This window comes from Lagenorhynchus albirostris, chromosome 3 (assembly GCF_949774975.1).
Source record: "Lagenorhynchus albirostris chromosome 3, mLagAlb1.1, whole genome shotgun sequence".
Taxonomy (NCBI): Eukaryota; Metazoa; Chordata; class Mammalia; order Artiodactyla; family Delphinidae; genus Lagenorhynchus; species Lagenorhynchus albirostris.
The window spans coordinates 36,554,258-36,576,866 of NC_083097.1; the positions used below are offsets into that span (position 1 = coordinate 36,554,258).

Genomic DNA, 22,609 nt, shown 5'->3' on the forward strand with positions numbered 1-22,609 from the left:
GCTGCGTTGGGTCTTCGTTGCTTTCTCTGGTTGCGGCGAGCGAGGGCTACTCCTCGCTGCAGTGCGCGGGCCTCTCATTGCGGTGGCCTCTCTTGCTGCAGAACACGGGCTCCAGGCGCGTGGGCTTCAGTAGTTGTGGCTTGCGGGCTCTGGAGCTCAGGCTCAGTAGCTGTGGCACACGGGCCTGGTTGCTCCGCGGCATGTGGGATCTTCCCGGACCAGGGCTCGAACCCATGTCCCCTGCACTGGCAGGCGGATTCCTAACCATTGCGCCACCAGGGAAGTCCCCAAAATACTAGTATTTAAAAAAAAATACTACTTAGTTTCATTTGTTTCCTACATGAGGGTAAGCTTGCGTTGTAAAATGAATTTTACATCCAATTTTCAATTTATCAGGAAAACAAGTAAGATGTTGTTTGTATCTTTACTTATTTGCAATACCATGTCAGTGTTTCTCTTTCATTTTTCTCAGTTGGAAAGCTCCCTAATAAACAGATATTTTTAATATCATTTTTGTAGATATTGGCTTAAATATTATTGTTTAGCATATTGATAGTGTCATGGGAAAAATGGCAATTGAAAAGTCTGGTGTTTAAATACCAGATGTTAAAATATTTTTAATGTTGAATTGATAACCCTTAACCCAAATGCCTCCTGTAACCATAAGAAGTAGTCTTTTTTTGATTTACAATACCTCACGAAACACTGATTTTAATTTACTGCTCCTTGAAAGACCTGAGAATATTTGTATTGTCAGCAGCTTAAATTGACCACAGAAATTATCACTAAATAATTTCAAAAATCGTGAGATTATTTAGGCATTTAAGATGTGTATAAAGTAATTAAAACCAAACTTTAGGAAGGTTAAGGCCTTACCATAGTTGGTTATTCTGCAACTGGGGTCACTGCCTAAGTTGTACGAAGGCCTATGCTCAATTTACAGTTGTAATAAGGAACATGGGATGTCTTGATTCTTCATTTGCTGTTCTCATCTTTAGAGGATGCAATTGCCTATATTAAAACATGAACATAGGCTCTTTTGTGGAGGATAATAAAAACATGTAAGGTAATACATGCCACATGCATAGATGGTTGGCATATGGCTTTTCTCTTTGAGTATGGAATTGTTGCCCTTAGCTGCTATCATGGAACAGCCACATGGAAATGTTCATTATTAGTCACTTAGGAATGAGACCAGTTCCTTTGATCTCATTAGTTTGATCATGATTATTCCATTTTAACATGGTGTTTTGTAAAGGTGTTTTCAGTAGATTATTCACTTGCAAGGGCATTTTGTGTTTTATTATTTTCTAATCATCCGAAGAAAAGAGATATTGATGTTATAAAGCTTTTTTTCTCTCATATTGAATATATACAAGACATAGTGAGAGACATAGAGCACATTTTCACTTTTTTATTTTACGATTAAAAAAGAAACAAATGGCATTTGAGTTTCAGATTTTTCTCTTCACGTTGATATATTTGAAACGACTAGTACATACTCTTGGGATAAATGTAAAGAAATACTTATAATGTCATGTTGTGATATAGACTGATATTTAGTATGAGAACCACCTTTTGATTCAGTGCAAACTTGCATTCATCTCAATGACCAGTTTGCAGAATTATAGTGAGCGTGCCTATATTCAGGGCCCTATTCTTGGCTTTAATACAAAACAAAATGAATACAATCTCTCCCTTTTAAAAAATGCCTTTAAAAATCTTGATCTCCCTGATTTGAAGAAAAAGATGATGCTTAATTAGAATTAGCAAAAAATGCAAGATTGTTGGTAGTCTCATTTATATAGATGTAGCTAAGAACTGTTGTTGTTTTTACACCTGCCCCGCACCGCCCTTTCCTTGGTACGCTGTTATTCACCAGTTCCAGTGGTGTGGGCTGCCAAAATCCCCACGGTGTAGCTCTGGATCATGTAACTGAAGCTTGGCCAACCATAGTGCCCATATGCCTTGTCCTGCTGTTTCCTCTGAAAGTTGGTATCTTATCCAAACTTGGCCAATAAGAGGCATACCTTGGATGTTTCCGTTTTGGAATCTTGAGAAAAGGAGGTATGGGGTTTTGGGCTTTGGAGTTGGAAGAAATGAATTGGAGGCAAGCGGTAGCCAAGCAGATAAAGCCAATCAGAGGTAAGAGTACCGGAGAGGAAGAGGATTTTAGTTGCCTCATGTCTCAGTTCTGGTGGAATTCAGAATTGCCCTTTTCCTTCCAAGATCTTTCCAAAATACGCCTCTTTTTTTCTTACAGCTTAATTTAAGTTTAAAAAGTCCTGTCTGGTGAAATAGACAAGAATCCTTAATCAGCAGGATACTTGTTTGCATGTGAATGTGTTAATTCTAATGCTCTAGACATCTTCTCTTAAATACTTCATGGCTTCCTACAAATATCTTTATTTAAAGAAAGTTTGGAACAGCTAAAACATTCCCTGATAAGGCAAAGGTAATTTTTATTTTTGCTGAATAATCATAAAACCTGAATTAAGAAATATCCAAATTATTAGAACTGTGCATATTAATGATGATCTATTTAAATAGTGTCTACAACCTTGCTTGGACCCTGGACCCAACTTGCATTATTATGTATTTTTTTCTCTCTACTTTTCAAATCAAACTCATTGGCTTACTCTATCCCCTTGAAATCAGATTTTGCAGCCTCCTGGCTTTCCTCCAAAAGTCTTTCATTGTTTCACAAGCCATCCTTGTTTTTAATTCATCCTTCTTTATCCACTGTGCAAACTAGGTGGACCTGAATACTTAGGAAAAATTGAAAGCATTTGGTTGTTATTAGAGTAGGGATAGCTGACTCACACATGTAAAACATTAAAGAAACCTTACAAATGTTTGAGTGATTTTTTTTTCTGTTGTTGTTGTTTGGGCCTGTGGGGCATTTAACCACATCCTGCCAAGCACACAACACATGAGCTTCTCTCTTTATTACCAGGTATAGTTTTAGGTTAATAAAACAAACAAGGCCAATATTTTCATTTTCTTTTCCCAGCATTTTTATTGATTCATTTAAATGTAACATACTATACACTGTTCAGCCTTTTGGGAGGTAGGAGGAGGGAGGGAATCTATATCTTTATGAGGAGTCTCCTCGAAATCAACACTCAGATGGACAAACATTTGTGGCTGACGCACCTTGACATTGTAGCCAGGGGTCACACTTCCTACAGAGACAGAACTCCCAAAATCATGATTTTCTTTTTAAACATATGACATTTAGGACTGGAGCTGCTTTTCCTTCAGTAGCACAATCCAGCTGCAAAGAGGACCAGAATTCTATCCCAATACCAAGCAAAGATGCCATTTTTGAAAGTGGAGAATCTCATTACTCCTTACCAAATGGTTTCTGTCTTTCTCTCTGTTAATGTGTGTGTTTTGGGGGTGAGTCAGGGGAGAGGTGAAGGAAATGTTTTCTATTTTTGGCTTCTGCAAGCTTTGATACATTTTGCTAGAAGCTGTTTTACTGTTGTGAGTACTATAATGATGACTGTTTACACATAGTCTCTTGGTAATCTAAATGGCTATGTGAAATACGAATCCAGTTTGTGCCCTATTTGCTGTTACCATGGTCATCTAATACTGTATTTGTCTCACCAAACATTTAATTTTGGTTGTGGGTGGTCAATGTTCATGTGTCAGGTGCAATTATTATTTTAAAATAAAACATTAAAGATAATCTAGTTCTCATAGGAATGCATTACATTATAGCTCTCAGACTCAGTTACCAATTAAATTTTAACAGATTCCAACCACAAAATTAAACATTTTTAGAATCCCATTTGTCAAAAAGCAAGTTGAAAGCCATGTACCATAAAATGCAACTTTAGCCATAAGGCAAAACACTCTGCCTCAAATGCATTTCCTTGGAAATCCCAACTTTTTAAGGAATGAGAAAAATATGACCTTTTATGGGATTACTTTATGGGAAAGTTTCTTAATAAAGCTAATTCTTAAATAACAGATTAACTGGAAGTGCTGGTTAAGCATTGACACAATTAAGTTATTAGAGAGGATCACAAAACACCAGCCTTTCTAGAGGTTAAACTTTAGTAAAAAGACACATTTAGTGAGTCTTTCCTTTGTACCAAAATACTGTGTCCAAACAATAAAAATAAACAGACCTTTTCAAAACAAGAAATATGAAGGTAAAACTGCAGCATCAATATAATCTTATAGTTATCACTTAAAGTATTTAGAGCAAATAGTATTTTTCTACACTTTTAAAAATCACTACAGACACTGCAAATAAGGCTTATGTATTTATTTAGTGGAATACTATGTGATGATGACTGGTACGCTCTTATGTACTGTTTTCTATACCTGCTCTAACAAAATGAATTTCAATAAGGTTACGTTATGGAACCTTCCAAAGCTCTTTAAATTTACAGAAAATAAGTTTTATTGGGTTTTGTAAAGACTAGATCATACAGCTTGAACAGCCTGAACAGGTTGCAGTATATGGTTACACATATACCAGAATATATTTGCTCAGTTTAAGCCCCTTGGAGGGTTGCACTTCATACCAAATTCTTTGATAGTTCCTTTGGGGGAGATTCACTATGTGAGACTTATAGAGTGTTCTTATATATGCAGACAGCCTCTTCATCACTTACCACTGTGATATATGGCCAAAAAATCATTAGTAAATAATGAGGCTAGGCTACTAAACTGTATGTAACAATTAATTTTCCTTCTTTTAATATCTTGGAGACACACTGATGTATTGAAAGAGAAGAATTTGGCCTTCTGGTCTATTTCTTAGGAAAGGAAGCTTTAGGAGTGATGTATGGTTTTAAATGATGGCAAACATCTCTCACTCGAGCCATGCCATAGCACTGTCATATTTATTGTTGATGGTCCTTATGGCAGAAGTGCAGATTAAGTCAACTGATAGCACATGGGGCACTCACACTCTTTCCCCGATTTTATCTCCTACTCTTGAAGTGTTTGCCAAGTTTTAAAAACACTTTGTCATGAACATGCATGTGGTGTGCTAAAGAAAAAGAACAGGTAAATCAGAGGGCAGCTGATGAGGATACTCTTTAAAACCCCAAAAGATATTTAACATCCTATTAAATAAATAACTTAGAAAGAAATAGAAAGGGGTGAAGGCAGAATGCACAAGCATACCATACTATTTGTTTTGTTAGAACAGTTTTACACTACTGTGTTTATATTTTTTAATCCTATCCAATTCTTCCATGATGCCACGCCCAAAGCTCCTTTGGTTGTGCATATGATATGACCCAAGTGCTTTCCAGTAAATGCTTGCGTGTCTTACTGCTCATTGAATCATTAGGCTTGAATGAGCAATGAAAGTCTTTGATATGAGTTCGTATTCCATAAATAACTTTCCCGAAGATCATTCAACAGACTGTTCCTTGTCCTTTAAGTTCTATCTCAGAGGTTAAAAACAAAAACATAAACAAAAACTTAACCCAAAAACTCAGCCACAATATTGTTCACTTAGGAATAACTTCCATCCCATCTGATCTGCTTATATCTCAATTACAAAGCAGGACACAGAACTAATTAAGAGAACATCATATGTCAGCAGAGAGTACAAAAACCTTCAAAGGCTTCCTTTCTTTCAACCAAGCAGATACTTGCAATGTGTCTTTTCCTTTTGAGCTACTATCTTCACGAAGAACACCAACTTTTACCAACTGGTAAAAGAGCCTTTGGTTATCCTGCATCCACAAACATTGCCTTCCTCTATGAGTGTACCACCATTGGAAGAAAATGAGCTGAGGTGTTTTTCCTTCGTGTTTTCTGTCCTCTCCTGGGAGCTCCTTTTCCATTCAATGCCACATACATTTGCCTCCCATTGTGCTGCCAGTTAAAGGATGCATAGGTATTGTATCCGTTTTCCTCAATCCTCTCCTTCAGCTTACAGTCATTGTTAAATTCTTTCTGCAAGGGAAAAACAAAATCTTTTATTCCTACAGTGATGATACTTGATTCTATTTCACACAAACCATCCAGAGAACTCCAGTTCCTGGGTTTTATTTACTGTTGCCATTTGTACATAAGTTGTGCACTTAATACAAAACATCAACAACAGAAGAGTAAAACTCATAAAGACAAAACAGATTCTACATTAGAAGGCATGTGATTTATTTTAATCTATCATCATAACCACATATTGGGCCCCTTTTAAAAAGCTGATGTGCTTTGAACATGACATGTTTAAGTGCCTAGAATGATTGTTAAGAAGCAAGCATTCCAGTAACAATATTCGTGATGAGCCAATGATAAAGAATGTTATAATCCTATTTTTCAGAGTAATAACTGGGGTTCCACGGGAAAAACAGAATTACAGGAAAAAAGTGGGCTAATCAAGTTTGCAAATGTTATCTACCTATAAATCCACAATAAATACACACACAATGATAAGAAAGCAGATTTTAAAGCAAAACCATAATAGTTCTAGATAACCAAGAGGCCCTGGGAGTGAGGGATGTCCCTCTCTTCCAAATACCAGATTTCTCAATTTTGTAAATTATTTACAATTTTCCGTAACTTGGAATTTTGACCAGTTTTACTCTGAGGTTTAGGAATAGTTGAACAGTAGGACATGAGACAACCTTGCTTTGTGAATTTCCATGTCAAAGAAACTATAAATCTGGTGACTAGCACTGCTTATATTGTATAAGCCTGAAGACTTGGGTCCTGGGAAATTCCACTCTACAGACACAGTCCTTTGGCTTTGTTTCAAGTGGCCAAGTTTTTTAAGGGGATCTTTTGTGACAAAGATTGATCACTCATTCATCTTAGAAATCCAGATTCTCACTCTGGAGTTAATAACAAAGAGGAGATACCTCACTAATCTCAAAACTCTGACTTCAGAAATATCCCTTTCCCCTTATACCCAAACTAAAGCAGTTAAAAAGCTAAGGAATTGGGGCTTTTGCTCTTCTGGGTCTACTCTATGCAAATCAAGGGCATTGTAGGCATCTTTCAGCTGAAACTTCTACTAGGCAGTTCAGTTTTTCTCACCTCTGCACTTTTGGAAATTTTGACTAAATTCCCAATTCCTGAATGTGTGTATATTTAAATATCCAGGTTTCTGCAGGCTAGATCCTAATTTTGAACATTATCACAACTGTAATGAGCGGGTATATTTTATGTTAATGTTACCAGTTTAAGCTTTGTTTTCTGGAATTTATCCTCTGTGCTTCTCTTCTATAAAGAATATTTAAATGTAGTGTTCAAGTAACGACTTATTTGGTAGAAAGTAAGAAGAAAAGGTAAATTATTTAAGGTAATAATTTTAAAATAAAAATTATGCATTAGAGAAGATTTGAATCCTTAATTTGAGTTTTTTTTTTCTATTTATTCATCCTAGTCTGTCTAAAACTATGGTTTTAAAGGAGAGAGTGTTTTTTTACATGAATAATTGTATTTTTTCAATAAAGAAGGCATATTTTAGAGACTACAGAAGGATTGAGGTTATTTTAGCTGATTTTATATTTGAAATGGAGCTATGTATAAAAAAGTAGGAATGGATGCTAAATTATTTTCCCTCCCAAAAATTAATTTATAGAACAATGTCTCTGAAAGTGAATTACACCTGTATCAGACTCCTCATCTCAGGTATTTTGAATACTTAGACCATTGGTCAAATTTTTGTATCAGAACCTCTGGAGGAGACCTAGGAATCTATTGTTTACAGCATTTAGGTGAATCATAAATATTAAAGTCTAAAAAAAATCTAGACTAGAGCAAGATCTCAAAAGTAGGGTTTTGGTAGTTTAGAAAAAGGTTTTGGATTTCCTCAGAATACCAGGGAAATTTCTTTGGTTTTTAAACCATGCCCTACAAGGGCTTGTCCTCTATACTTCAGTTTTATAATCTATTTACTTAATTCCATCTGTCAGGAGAAAACTCAGTATACAATAGTATACAATAGACACATTGCTCAGAGGGTGAATAATGAAAATCTAAGAGAGATAAGTTTCCCAAAAGGGAATCGAGGAAAATATTCAAGAGACTAGAATATATAGTGTTAGTTTAATCAACCCCTCTGGGTTTTTGCCTAATTGCTATTTTCAAGAAGGCTATGGAATCAATGGAAATTGTCTGAAAAAAAAAAAAAGATAGGAATTACAAGAGTATGTCACCTGATATACAGAATATATAGGATGTGTACTCATGAATTTTTTTTTTTTGGTATACCCTTTAAATGCAAATTTCCTAGTCCTATTATGCCCTGAATAGGGCACTGAATTTGAGTAGATTTTTAATTTAATTTTGAACAAGCCATGCTTCTTTACTCTTCCTGGTGGTAATGCAAAATTACAATAACAGTACACTATGGTTAGAGAATGAGCTTCTTTCTGAGACAGGCTGAAAGTGGAATGCATCGGCTATGATGGGCTGAGCTAATTGGAAAGGTAGTTAGGTTAATGCATTGCGCTATTCCATGCTGAAGAAATCATGTGGGACAAGGCAAACCCTGTCCTCTTGAAGTCCACAATCTACTGGGAGAAGACAGTCAACAACAGACACATTATTGAGAGAAATATCTGATAAATGCCGTTGTAGATCATTAAAATGGTATGATGTGATAGAAAGCAAATGAGCATCTACATAAGAAATAGAGAATGAAATAATTCATAGGCCTTGGAGCTCAAGAAGAAGCATAGGCACAGTGTGTGAGCTGTGTTGGGATAGAAGAAAAAAGTGGGGGAATGGAAGGAAAAGTATTAAATATTTTTATGACAGCTCATTTGAGAGCTATCCATTTTTCCTTGATGTCACCTTTTTAAAGAAATATACTTTATCAATTAAAAATTATTTCAATCTTTTATTACAATTAAAACTTTTATATTTTCTCTCTCAATCTAAATTTTTATTAGGTTTTACTTTAAAGCATTGGTTTTGACTATGCATCAGTATCTCTTCAAAGAATATGTGCCTGGACCTCTTACTCAGTAATTCTTATATAAGAATTAGGGAGGGAAGGGACCTCGGCATGTTGATTGAAAAGAAAAACAAAAAATGTCTCCAGAGTGGTTATGCTGTGAACTCCCAAATGGAACCACTTTTTAAAATGGTCCATTACTCTTCTAGGCTCATTAGTAGACCTACCTACAATGGAAAAATTTAACTAAAAATTTTCTGACCCCTTCACCCAAAAAGCATTTATCCTAGTCAAAGAGGCTCACCCAAGGTATGCCTGACTCCCCAGTTATAAGTGGATCTGATATGAATGAAATACAAGGCTATTGTATGTCCAGACCAATGATGGAATCAATTTCCAGTGACTCTCACATTGTGGGTACCATACCAGGAGCATTAGGGAAACCTGGGACCTTGTTAGAAATGCAAAGTCTTACAGATTTAACTGAATCAGAAAATCTGGGAGTGTGTTTTAACAAATCCACTGAGTGATTCTGACACTTACTTAAGTTTGAAAGCTGCTGGCCCGAGGCAGGCACTGCAATCATCCTTATACTAATCAACACAATAAGTTTATTTACACATTTTTAAAGTGATATTCCCTGATACTTGCTATGGAACACAGGGATGTATGTACTCAAAGCGCTGGCTGGGTACCAGCTCCGTAACTGAATTAATCATTATTGTTTAGGTAAATAAAATTCTGGAGTTGATTGAACAGCACAGAAAATGTTGAATTTCCTGATGTGTCTCCCCATTTCAGATTTTAACGGAATACAAAACACCCATGCCCTCGTTTTATCTTCAGCTATAACACATACACACAGAGTATGTGGTTTTCTACTCAATCCAAGATCTTTGTTTTCAATGATTCTTCCCCAAGTTGTCTGCAGTAACCATGACAATCTGACCAGATGCTTCCGTGAGAGTCTGACTGGTTAGCTCAGAGCATTCAGAATATTAGCATTCAGAGCACTGACTGATGAATGCCAGCAACAGTCTGCACGGTAGACTAATGGGTGAACAACAGAGGAGATTACAGAGTTGGAAGAGCTGCCTTGCCAGCCCTTGAAACGCTGGTGACCAGCCCTTTGTGGTTCTATTTACTAGCAATAGAATGATAACAAAACTATTTAATGTCTGGGGGAAACATTGCAAAACTGTGGTAATAATTTACTGAAGTGGATTTTTCAAATAAAAGTAGAATACTTACTGAGCCATAGAGTTTTCCCTTCTTGTTCATGGCTAAATAATAGTTGCTGTTAATGGCTTTGACGGCAACAACTCCAATTTCCACTGAAGTTATCTCCAAGATACCTAAAATATACAATTCAAAAAGGCTAAACTTAAAGAGTCACATAAATTTAGTTGAAAGAAAGAAAAATCAGAAGAAATTATGGTTTATTTTTTGATGCCTCCAAAATCAAAAATTAAAATAATTGGGGGAAAAAAACCCCCACCTTTTCCACTGTGCCTAAAAATATAGCAACAAAATGGAAAAAAATTGTAAGTCTTTAAATGAATTCCCTTGCATTTTACTCTGCGCATATAGGGGAAAATATTGTTTTAATTAAAATGCTTCCTTTGCTAACTCTGCATTTTCAACCCCATAAATATTGAAACAGCTCTGCTCATCTTAGCCTAGGTTTCACAAAAACTTATCAGAGCACACATCTGTACTATGGTATTAAATTAAACCTATAGCATATGTCAATAATATGTCAGATTTACTTCAACCTGTAAAAACAGTGGTAAACTGTTTCTTCTTTGTAGGACTTTTAGATAAACTAAATCTCTTGGCTACATTTAACTGATAAATTTATTTTTGGCAAATGTGTTGACATTCTGAAATACTGAGAGACTAATCCCAATATACACATTGTCTTTAAAATAGCAGAATCACTACTCTAGGTTGGGAGAAAATCCATTAGTATTTTTTGAAGTTTTAGTTTCTTGTTTCCTAGAAAGAATGAAAAACTAAGGGAATTAGGAACTGATAGACAAGAGATCTTTTCCCCTAATAGACAAGTTTTGGTTGGTGCATCTAAAGATAATTTTCTCTGAAAAGTTGGTAGGTGAACTATCTACTTAAAATGCCCACCTAGTTTAGGTTAAGGAGACCTCAGGTCCTAAACCTACTTCTTAGTTTTAAACCCTTGGGAAAGCTTTCTCAGGGCAGAGAAGCAGCACTGTGATTAGCAAAGTTCTGAATCCAGACTGAATTTGAATACTGGCTTTGCATTTAGTAGTGAATGAACACAGGAGAAGTCACTGAGCTGCTTATGTCTCAATTTCATTTGCAAAATGAGCAGCATATTAGTATCTCCCTTCTAGTTTTGTGATGATTAAATGAGATAGTACATATAAAATAATTAGAAATTGCCTAGAGCTTACTGCCTCCTTAATTATTATGAGAGGAAAGTTTTCCTCCAACAGTTATAGAGTTTGAAGCTTCTTCTTCAACAAGCTGTGTAAATCCTGAACAGAACATACAAATTCCCACTGGCTTAGCCTATAAAATCTGAAAGCCAATATATGTTATCATTTATCCTGTACTTACTATCATAAAAAACACCATCCTAAATGTGGTCCACAAATTATGTTTATACTCTTCCTAGAGGGAAAGAGTGTCTTGTTCTTAAGACATAGACACCTTCTTTCCTTTCTTCACAGGTTAACAAGCCATGTCATGGTCAATAGAAATGCTTTCATGCCCCCAGAGCAAAGCTGACGTCACTAGAGAGACTTGTGCCAGACCTACATGCCATAGAACATTCTGTTCTTATATTCTACAGGAAGCCTGTGCCCTAACACAGCCTACCTCCTCCTTAATAGATTGAAAGAGATCTCATTTGGCAAGCTTAAACAAGGAAAGATTGTGAAGAGTGAGGGAGACAGTAGCTGTATTTTTTTGTTTTGTTTCATTGGAGTATAGTTGGTTTACAATGTTGTGTTAGTTTCAGGTATACAGCAAAGTGATTCAGTTATGTGTATGTCTGTGTGTCTGTGTCTGTGTATATGTTCTTTTTCAGATTCTTTTCAGTTATAGGTTATTACAAGATATTGAATCAGTATCTGTATTTTAAACATCCCTTTTCCTTATACTGGTAGTTGCCCTCAAGGTACAAACACATACACACATTTATTTGCGCATTTTAAAAAGTACTTTCTTGTACTTTATTTCTTTAATTCTCCTAACAGTCATCTAAGGAGGTATGATTATTCTCAATTACAGATGACAAAATGGATGATACTGAGGTTTTGTAACTCACAAGGTGATAAAGTGACATAGGTCTATAATGAGGGACCCAACACCTAAGCCTCTCACTTTCAGACTATTTTGCTCTCCATCTCTGACTATTTTGCCTCTCCATCATATCTCCCGCTTCTTTCCCATTTACACAAGGGAATTCTGCTAGAAAACCAACTGACGTAATGACTCATCGAGATAATAGTCCTTAACGAACTAATATGCTTTTCCTCCCAAGGATCTGGCAGGCCACAGAGGATGATGCCTGAGTCTCAAAGAAGGAAATCTAATATACTTTATTTATGTCACAAGCAGAAGATATAGAACAAGGCAGTGATAAGAATCTGGGGCAAAATATTTAGACTGCTATTTGCTTTGCCTGCCAAAAAGGCAAGTAAGTACTATCAGTAAATTATAAGGTGTTCCCTATGTATGCTTTTGTAACTGGAAATTGTTAGAATGAAAAAGGTTGATTTCAGCAAAGAATTAAAGATTTTTGAATGTGAACAAGAAGTAGTGGGATTAAGCTATAGTAACAGACTGAGTTGGCAGAAGCAAAAATGTTCTGGTGTAATAAATATTACCGAATCTTTGATTATTTCTGAGAGTGCACTGGACATGGTAGATCATATTTATGCTCAGAAGCCCTTGGGTTTCTTTCTGCTTTGCACAAAATAGGAACACAATATTCAAAGAATTCATCAATCAATTAACCATTTTTCTTACTCTGCAATCAGTTAAAGCTAGCTTGAAAAGGTTCAGTATGCTTCAAAATAGAAAGAGGAAGACCTGGATGATTTAAGTCCTTTTGAGTCCTGAAGATGAACTTTTGGATACACCATGTGTCATTAAGTCATAATTGATAATCTCGTGGGTAATGGACAATGACATGTCTTTATTGTAAATATCTGTGAATGTGTGACTTTCTAAGGAACTCAAGTCTAAAGGACTTGCCTATTTTTTCATGAAGAATCTCTCCCATATTCTCTGTTCTTTGGTGAGGATGATCAAGTTTGCCTATAAAAGCATTTTTGGAAAGTATGTTTGTTGTTGGATTAATAACTTATAGTTCTATGGGTGTATAATTTGATGCAAAATTGAATGCCAACTGAAGGAAAGCCTGCCAGGGGAAAGTGAGGAACAAGGCAGGAAGTTGTTAGAAGGCTGGGGAGTTGTCAGTCTCAAGTTATCAGCCACCTTCTACAGACTCTAAGGATTTTGGCAAATATGAAATATTTTATCTAAAAATATATAACTTTTAAAAGAACATATTAGAAAAAGCCAATTTTTAAAGCAAATTCCTTTAATAATAGCAATATATTAACTTTATTTTGAACTGTATTTGAAATTTTAAATAATAAAGTTTGATAATCAATAAAACAAAAGTGACTGTGACAAAAATCAGCTCCTGTTAATTGGCAAATTCTACCGAATGAGGCAGCATCACCATAGTAATGGGGAGGATTTTGCAAACTGATGAACTCCAAATGGAAATAACGTAGACATCACAATTTTCATGTAAATCAGTTATTCTTTTAACTTTAGGGCAAGAGTTATGTTTTGATGAACCACTGAGTTGTCAGTCTGAGGACGTAGCCATTCAAAAGCATTTTTCTCGGTTTATGCCTCTCATCCTTCTTCAGAAGAGAAGCATCTGAACTGTTTTCTCTCCAGCAATTACATTTGACCAAGACTACTCTTTTTGGGCTATGATAATAAACAAGCTGTTGGCCTAGATAGTAACTTTCTCCTTAAATACCTTTTCATGGATATAACAGGAGAAAGAAAGTAAAAGTCATTTAAGAAAATGGATATATACAGGGGGGAAGTTAGATGTAAAAAATAAATGCAAAATCCCATTCTGCTCTCCTAGATAAGCAGAACATGAATATATAAATAAATCCTGGAGATTATTTGAGTAAATTAATTCTGCTAGCATGTACCTAGCACCAATGTGCAGGGCTTGTGTTAGCTCTCACGATGGAGGATGAAAAAACAAACGAGACACCATCTTTACCTTCAAGGAGTTTTAAAACTGGGTAGGATAAAGACAGGAATAATTTAAGTAATTACAGCACAGAAAAATATATTAAGTGCTCTATTAGAAATAAAATATGTTGCCATGGTTTTAAGTAGTGAAGAAGTCATCCTGAAGAAGGTGGTTGGTATTTGAGGTGAACCTTTCAGGGGGTAGGATTTTAATAGGTGGGAATTGAAAAGTCGAGGGGAACATTTTAGGTAGAGAAAAGTGAAAGAGTAATGAAAGGCATGGAGGAGGGGAAAGAGCTCAGTGTCTGCCTGAGCCACCGTTGACTCTCCCCACCGATTGCACTTTGTGGGGGACACTCAGTAAAAGTAAGGGTTCTGCTTCATTGAGTAGCAGTGATGCTCTCCCTGGTGAGGGATGTACTTTTTTTTTTTTTAATTTTTTAAATTTTATTTATTTGGCTGCATTGGGTCTTAGTTGCTGTGCACGGGCTTTCTCTAGTTGTGGTGAGCGGGGGCTACTCTTCGTCGCGGTGCGCGGGCTTCTCGTTGCGGTGGCTTCTCTTGTTGCGGAGCGTGGGGTCCAGGCATACGGGCTTCAATAGTTGTGGCTCGTGGGCTCTAGAGCTCAGGCTCAATAGTTGTGGCGCACGGGCTTAGTTGATCCGTGGCATGTGGGATCTTCCTGGAGCAGGGCTGGAACCCGTGTCCCCTGCATTGGCAGGCAGATCCTTAACCACTGTGCCACGAGGAAAGTCCTGAGGAATATACTTTTCAAAAAATTTATTGTGAAACTTGGAAGCAGCTCAATAAATGTCAGAGCCTTATGAATTCAGAATCAGTCACATCTTACTTTTGTCTAAACATTTTAACTCAAAATAGATATTAATGCTATATATAGTTTGTTAGTTTTAGTCAATGTGCTGAAACATATCATGACTAGTATAAGATGATACACAAATCCTATCCTCTCTAAGTCTCTTTCTTCCCCATGAATTGTTCAGTGGCCCGAATAGTTCTATTATATACTAATATAGAAAGACCTATGGAGTGCCTTGGCTTGTCATATTTACACTGTATACCTCCGAGATTATGTGACCATACCCAATAGTGAGGGGCTAAATGGCTCCAAATACGGTATTCAGTTTAGAATCACTGTGGGTCTATCTCATTAATTGTGTATCTTTCTCAAAGAACTGTAGTAATCATAGTGGTCTTTTTAAGAAAATTATTAGAACAGTGCATAGTTCATAATATGTGCTCAATATGTATTTATTGAATGAACAAATGAATCATAAGTGGTCAGTCCAATGACTGGCTGAGGAAAGAAAAACTGGGTGTTCATTAAATAATTTTTTTTTCTTTTGACAGTAATCATCTTTGTAAAATCTTGAGATTAATTAGTAATTCCACATCCAAATTAAAGTTAGAGGAAATGCCAAAATGTGTGCTTCAAACGAAAGTTGATGAATTATAAAATATAAATGCTTATTATTCCTTTTAGGTAAATTATAACAAAGGCAATGATAAGGATTGTCTTACCTATTTAAATACTTTTCTCCAAAGTACTATTCTATTCTCAAAGTACTATACTATTCTAGCAAACACTTGATTTTAAGATTTCAAAAGTATTTTAGAGAAGCATACTTTTTAGTCCACACAAAGGGATTCACTTCCATATAGACTAATTTTCTAGGTAGCTAAAGTTTTTCAGCTCTCAGACTTTATTTATTAAAAAAAATAATAACTTGGCTCCTAAATCTTCAAGTTCACTCATTTCCTTGTTCATATATGGAGATTACTAGTTACAAGTTTGTTTTTCTTGATGACATTAGCACTGATGGCTTTCTCTGCTGTGAAAGTACATTGCTCTCATGAGCTTCTACATTAAACTGCCAAATTAATATGTGATCTTGTTAAAATTGAGTGAAAAATATGAGCAAGGTTTGGAGATTTTCTTTTCTGAGTACAGGACATGAGGCTTTATGCAGAAACCTTAGTATTTCTTTTTGATAGGCTCTCAGTTATATTCTGGAGACTGGATATCTACACAAGTGTAATGTTAAAATTCTGGGGTAAACATAAAATATATAGCTTTAAGTCTAGAACAAACTGCATTTGTTTCATTATAGACATAAAATTAGATATTTTTATGTCTATGATGAAACACATGTAATTTTTCTTATGTAGTAAAAATTATAACAGCGAATTCGCAAATAACTTAATGGGGCATAATTTTGCTTTATAAACACTAGTGTTGAAAGAATTATACAGAAATTATTTCAGCTGGTAGTTCATTTACACCCTTGAATTTGTTGACAACTTGATTCCATTCATAGTTCTTGAGCATAAAATGCTACTTTACACCTAGAAAGTGCGACAGATTCTAGGTCTGCATGATCATGTCCAGAAAAAATACACAGCGGTTTTCAATAGCTAAATAATTGTCATCATATTAACTAGAAATATTTCAAATAATGTTTTCACCTCTCTTTAATGTGAAACAGAGCTAAATTCAGTGAGGCCTCAACACATTATGTGAACTGTTGAACTCCCGCACAGCACAAAGGACTTTCCTGAACACTGTGCTAAGAGACTCAGTCAAACTTTACCCTGACTTCCAGCCTCACTAGGCTGTGTCCCTAAAGGTGACTGTAGCCACCATGCTTAAGAAAACACAACGCTGCCAAACTGAATTGTTCCAGCCCCCCTTGCCAAACTATTTTCAGTAATTCTCCATTCCACTCCCTTCTGTAATGTTCCATTTCCACTAGCCTCTTTTTTGTCCCCCCTTTATCACTTCCCCATAATCCCTTTTTATTCCCTCTCTGTTCTCCCTTAAAAACTTCAGTCACCTTTGTCTTAGTTGGAGTTGAGCTCAATTAATAGTCTAGTCTCTCTCCCTTACTGCAGTAGTCTAAATAAAATCTGTCTTGTAACCTTTAGCAAGCATCTGGTGCTGGATTTTTTTGTTTGTTGGTTGGTTTGACAGTTACGTGAGATTAAAAAAAATCTCACAAGGATTATAGAGTAGAAAACTGTCACCAAAGTCAGGGGTTTCATGTGCAAGCAAAATAGTTCACAACTGGTAAGTGAAGAAAAGTATGGCTTTTTGAAAACTGGGAGAGGAAAACACCTAGCTGAAAGGTAACAGAACTATGTTAGTATCTCTTAGCTTAAGGGTCCACATGCTTTACACTTGTTTGGGATTGCATATTTGCTTGGAGACCCTAGCTTAACTGTATTGAAAGAATGTCAAAATGTACCTGAGTAATTGCTGTGTATTGAGAGTAACTGGAACAACAGCAACATTTGTGATATTAATTTTAATTTTGTATCAGCTACTTATTTTCCCATCTCATTTCTCTCCATCTACACCCCCTTCTCCCTCTCCATCCTATCCTATCTCTGTCTCTGTCTCTCTTACACACACACACACACACACACACACACACAAACACGATAGGCAGCTAATAACCACACACACAAACACACACATTTTTTAAAGGAAATAGCAAAGTCACATTTCATGTGATGAAATTAATAGAGGAGGCACTTAGGTGTAAATGACAGGGAAATTAGTGGAAGCTCTAAAAAGCAGAAGAACTTGGCTTAATAGCTCTCTTTCTTAACTAGCTGTGTGACCTTGGATAAGTCAAGACTCAGAGTCTTGGTTTCCTCATTTGCAAGTTGGGACTAACTGCCTACAGCTCATAGGATTGCGTAGAGTCTCAGACAGTGGATATTGAATAGATATTTACTGTCTGCTGAGTCAGAATGGTGTCAAGTTAACCAGTCTTCTACACCAGTGGTTCTAAAACTTGATCATGCACCAGAATCATTTGGAAGGCTTGTTTAAACAGATTGCTTGGATTTTTGATTTGGTAGACCTGGGGTAGGGCCAGAGAATTTAAATTTCTAGCAATTTCCTAGGCAGTGCTGATTCTGCTGGTCCAAGGACCACACAGTGTTTTATACACTACATTCAGAGACAGAGCAGGCCTTTGATATAAAAAAGCATTGACAGAAACATGTGCAGAGAAGCAAAACCACAGACAGGAATAGATGCAAATAATGGTAGCAACTTAACATCAAAGTAAAATTGTTAAAGAATGTGGAAAGAAGTACTGGGTTTTTCTTTTGCTTGTTTTTGATAGGCGTGGGATTCAACATCTGCATAACTGAGATAATGTGGATTTGGAATTCGTGTACAAGTATACTACATTGTTGTCTATAGTCAGTTTTTTGAAGACTTGCAATAAGATTATTATCAGAATCTTTATTTTCTTCTCCTCAGTAAGAGTGTGGACATGCTGGTGGAAATGTAAGTGCCTTCATCTACCCCTAAAGAAGTATTTTATAGGCATTCTCATAGGGCTAATTGTGTTGACACTCTAAGAATTAAATGACTGTATGGCTCCCTTAAAATTATGCCAATGGCCAAGAAACTGCTACAGATCTATAGGGATTCACTTGATCTCCCACCCTCTAGAATAATCTCACTACCTTTAAAGGGGAGATGCCAGAGTGGGCTAATCATTGATCTACATCTGGTCTACCTTGTACTACTATTATAGACTCTGGCTGCCTTTTCAGCATAATGCAATAGAGCTATTTAGTTTTTCTATCAGCCACAGTTCTTTCAGATATCCTTGACATTCATTTAGAATTGTAGACAGAAACAGGACCTACATTAGCAGATAATCTTTACCATCCCTATATAAGGAGATATATCTTTGCCAATTTGCTACAGTACAGAATGACCTTTTAAATTCTCACCTGGTACTTCAAGTCATAGTATAATGTCAGTGAATAGCCTGGTCTTATTGATGAATATGGTGGCAAATTCTAAAGCATTTCTCAATTTAAGGCTATATTTTAATTGACCAGTACTGTAATTTAACCACTGTCATTGACTTAACATTAAAGGTGTCAGAAGCAACACAATCTAGAGACTTTATTCCCTAGTTATAAATAAATTTTAAAGTGTGTTAGAGATTCATCTCATTATTGTATTTTTTTTTTTTTTTTTTTTTTTGCTTTACACGGGCCTCTCACTGTTGTGGCCTCTCCCGTTGCGGAGCACAGCCTCCGGACGCGCAGGCTCAGCGGCCATGGCTCACGGGCCCAGCCGCTCCGCGGCATGTGGGATCTTCCCGGACCGGGGCACGAACCCGTGTCCCTTGCATCGGCAGGCGGACTCTCAACCACTGCACCACCAGGGAAGCCCTCACTTGTATTTTTATTACAAATGAAATGTGACTCTGAGGTCTTCCACGATGATCATTAGTCAGTAAATATTTGCAGATGGCCATCTAATGTGGCTCTTCATGACACTGTACTAGATCAATAGATTTAGTAAACGTAATATTTTCTAAGTTTTTTTCCTCACTAGCAGAGTTTTTTTGGTTGTTCATTTAACTTTATTGCACTGTGTCAGGACATAGACAATTACTAATATTGTAACAGTGCTGTGTTTTCAGACATTACTTTTGTGTTCTCAGGGTAGATTCACAATGAGACATAAATTACATGTTTCTAAGAATAAGAATTTATTTGAAATTCTTGAGAATTTTCCATAGTAAGTACTGATGTAACTTTAATTTGAAAAATGAGAAAAAATTGTAAGCCTAATTTTGCATGAAATAAAGACCTAGAAAAGCTTGTGTGCCTCTGGAGATAGGAACCCTCGCCCTACTTCCAACTAACAGTAATCCTGGGAAAAGAACACTGGAAATACTTACATGTTTGAATCGTTTGCTGTGACCCAAGATAATTGACATTGGATCCCATTGTACAGTGGAATAAATGGTGGGAAATAGCATAAAACAAAAAGAGAGGCTGAAGATATACTCAGAAATCCCCAGCACAATGCATTTGAATGGTAGGTAATAAGGCCATAATAAGGCAGAAAGTAAATACGGAAAGTATTTCTTCTTGAAAGGTAAAGTTATTTCTGTGTCAGAAAATATATTTATATATAAAGTTATAAAGCTATTTTTCCCCCCATTTCCTTTAGTAAGCAAATTCTTCAAAAAATTCTAAAATGTTAGAATTCCTGATTTCTTGCCTGGGCATCCAGCCACACCCCGCTTTGGCCCTACTCTTATTATGTCTCCAGCATTTAACATTTGGGGAAAAAGCCTGAGGGAATCCTTATGTGGTTTACGTCTCCTCACTGAGCATTGGAGGGAAGGAAATTTTCTTTTTTTCTTTCTTTCTGCTATTCTGTGTAGAAAGGTTGGTCTAAATATCAACCATGTGAAAATAAGGGACAATCACTGCAATCTCATTGCTGCTGGAAAAATCTACAGACGATGCAAAATAATACTAGAGATGTGTTATGTACTAGAAAAAGCCAAACAACTCTCTAAATTAGATCTATCAAGATAAGGAGGCTTTGGTAAGCATATCAATTGTGATATTCCTGTTCCCCACCCCCCAAAATGAGTCATCATAGATTATTTTGAGAAATATTCTTGGTTCAAACAAAACTTCTGATCAGTCTAATTTAAAGCACAGATTTTAAAGCCTCAAAATCAACTAAAATTACAAAATAAGGAAACTTCGTGTCATTTATTTTAGTGAGAAAAGTTCAGGTCATTTAAGGCTTAAGAAAAAGCTAGGTCTTACAAATTGTAGAGTCAGAGAAGAGCTTGGTGAAATCTAGAGATTGTCTGGTTTATCTCTTTCCCTTCTGTAATAGATGACACCAGGGGACCTAGGGATATCCAGGGACTTATCCAAGCACCTCTAAAAGATTACTTAGAGCCTGAAATAAATAGTTAGTACATGTTCTTTCTACTACAACATGAGCCTCCTATAAACATTTAAAAACTGTTGGCAGCCAGGCAAAAGTTTTCTATCTGCTTAATGTTTTTATAGCCTAATTTATCTTGCTCATTACACAGAAACAATTCATTCTAGTTGAGCTTGACCACTGTATATTTTATTTATAAAGGAAGAAAAAATTTAAAAGCCAACATAAAGGGTCAGAGGAATTATTTCATGACATATTTTGCTAAATGATCACCAAGTCAATATATTTACTCTAAAGTTATTCTTATAAAATGTCTATCACATTTACTAAAGTTTTAATGAATTTCTTGAATACAACTAAATGTAATCTAGAATATCTTTTCTCCTCAGTTTAACAAAAAGTATAAGATGGGTCAGTAGAGCACATCTTTTTTTTTTTTTTTTGGAATTTTTGAATTTTATTTTATTTTTTATACAGCAGGTTCTTATTAGTTATCTATTTTATACATATTAGTGTATATATGTCAGTCGTCCCAATCTCCCAATTCATCCCACAGTAGAGCACATCTTGATGTCAGACTTCTAGTAAGAAAAAGTCTTACTTGATGTATTGAAGTGTTCACAATGTTAGCTAAGCATGAACAGCCCTGAGTAGTTTAAAATACTTAATGTAGAACATATATTAGAGTTCAAACTCAAGGCTCACTTTGAACATGTATTTTGTAAATTTATAAAGCTTTTAGCACAATGTGGAATGGTATATAATTAGTTTCTTTACTCTTTCAAAGATTCTTCCCATAGTTACTTGGGTAGTGGATAATTATAATACTAAGATATATAAACACGACTAGTAAGTGTATTTTTATTTGATTATGCAAAAAGATAACTTATTTATATATACTTGTCAAATTGAAACATTTATTCATTTGCCATATATAGAATTATATATTGCAATAAGGAATTCTGACTTCTGCTGAAAAGGGGAAGTTTAATCAAGATACTCAGGGAACGTCATAGCTCTCTGGACGTTGACCAAAAGGATGTCCTTTTTTGGTCAAACACCAAGGTAGAAGTGATTTTGTCTCCAAAGTTCATGAACATGCCCTGTTATTTGCCACACAACTGGCAAAGAAAACAGATCTCTTAGGTTGGAGATAGAAGACAGCATCACACATTCATTTCTAGTCACTAGTAAAGCACACAGTCAGTATTTTGCAGAGTACACAGGAGGGAATACTTTCTTAGAAATTAATATAAGGGATCTTCCTGGTACTTAAAAAGAGTATTTTGAGACAGCATAAAATTAAAATTAAAACTTAGTGTAGGGCTTTCCTGGTGGCGCAGTGGTTGAGAGTCCGCCTGCCGATGCAGGGGACGCGGGTTCGTGACCCGGTCTGGGAGGGTCCCACATGCCGCAGAGCGGCTGGGCTCGTGGGCCATGGCTGCTGAGCCTGCACGTCTGGAGACTGTGCTCCGCAACGGGAGAGGCCACAACAGTGAGAGGCCTGCGTACCGAAAAAAAAAAATCAATGCTTAAATTGGTTTAAAATAGTATACTTTTGAGAAAGAACACACACCCTTTAAGAAAAAACACAATCTATTTGATCCAAGTTTGAAAGGGAAAACTGATGGGTCAGAGAACGTTATATGTAGGTGCTGGTTCCAAATAATCAACAGGACCATATAGGA

At 36.1% G+C, this 22,609-nt stretch overlaps 1 protein-coding gene across 2 annotated transcripts in view; it reads right to left on the reverse strand.

Annotated features, from left to right (window-relative positions):
• Positions 1 to 2,993: 2,993 nt before the first annotated feature.
• FGF10 (fibroblast growth factor 10) overlaps positions 2,994 to 22,609 on the reverse strand; it is an 82,528-nt gene continuing 62,912 nt past the window's right edge. For both annotated transcript variants that reach the window (XM_060146055.1, XM_060146054.1), the window contains 2 exons: positions 10,139 to 10,242; positions 2,994 to 5,934 (listed from right to left, as the gene is read on the reverse strand). In XM_060146055.1, coding sequence (XP_060002038.1) covers positions 5,737 to 5,934; positions 10,139 to 10,242 — 302 coding nt within the window. In that variant the 3' untranslated portion in view covers positions 2,994 to 5,736. The remainder of the gene's footprint in view (positions 5,935 to 10,138; positions 10,243 to 22,609) is intronic.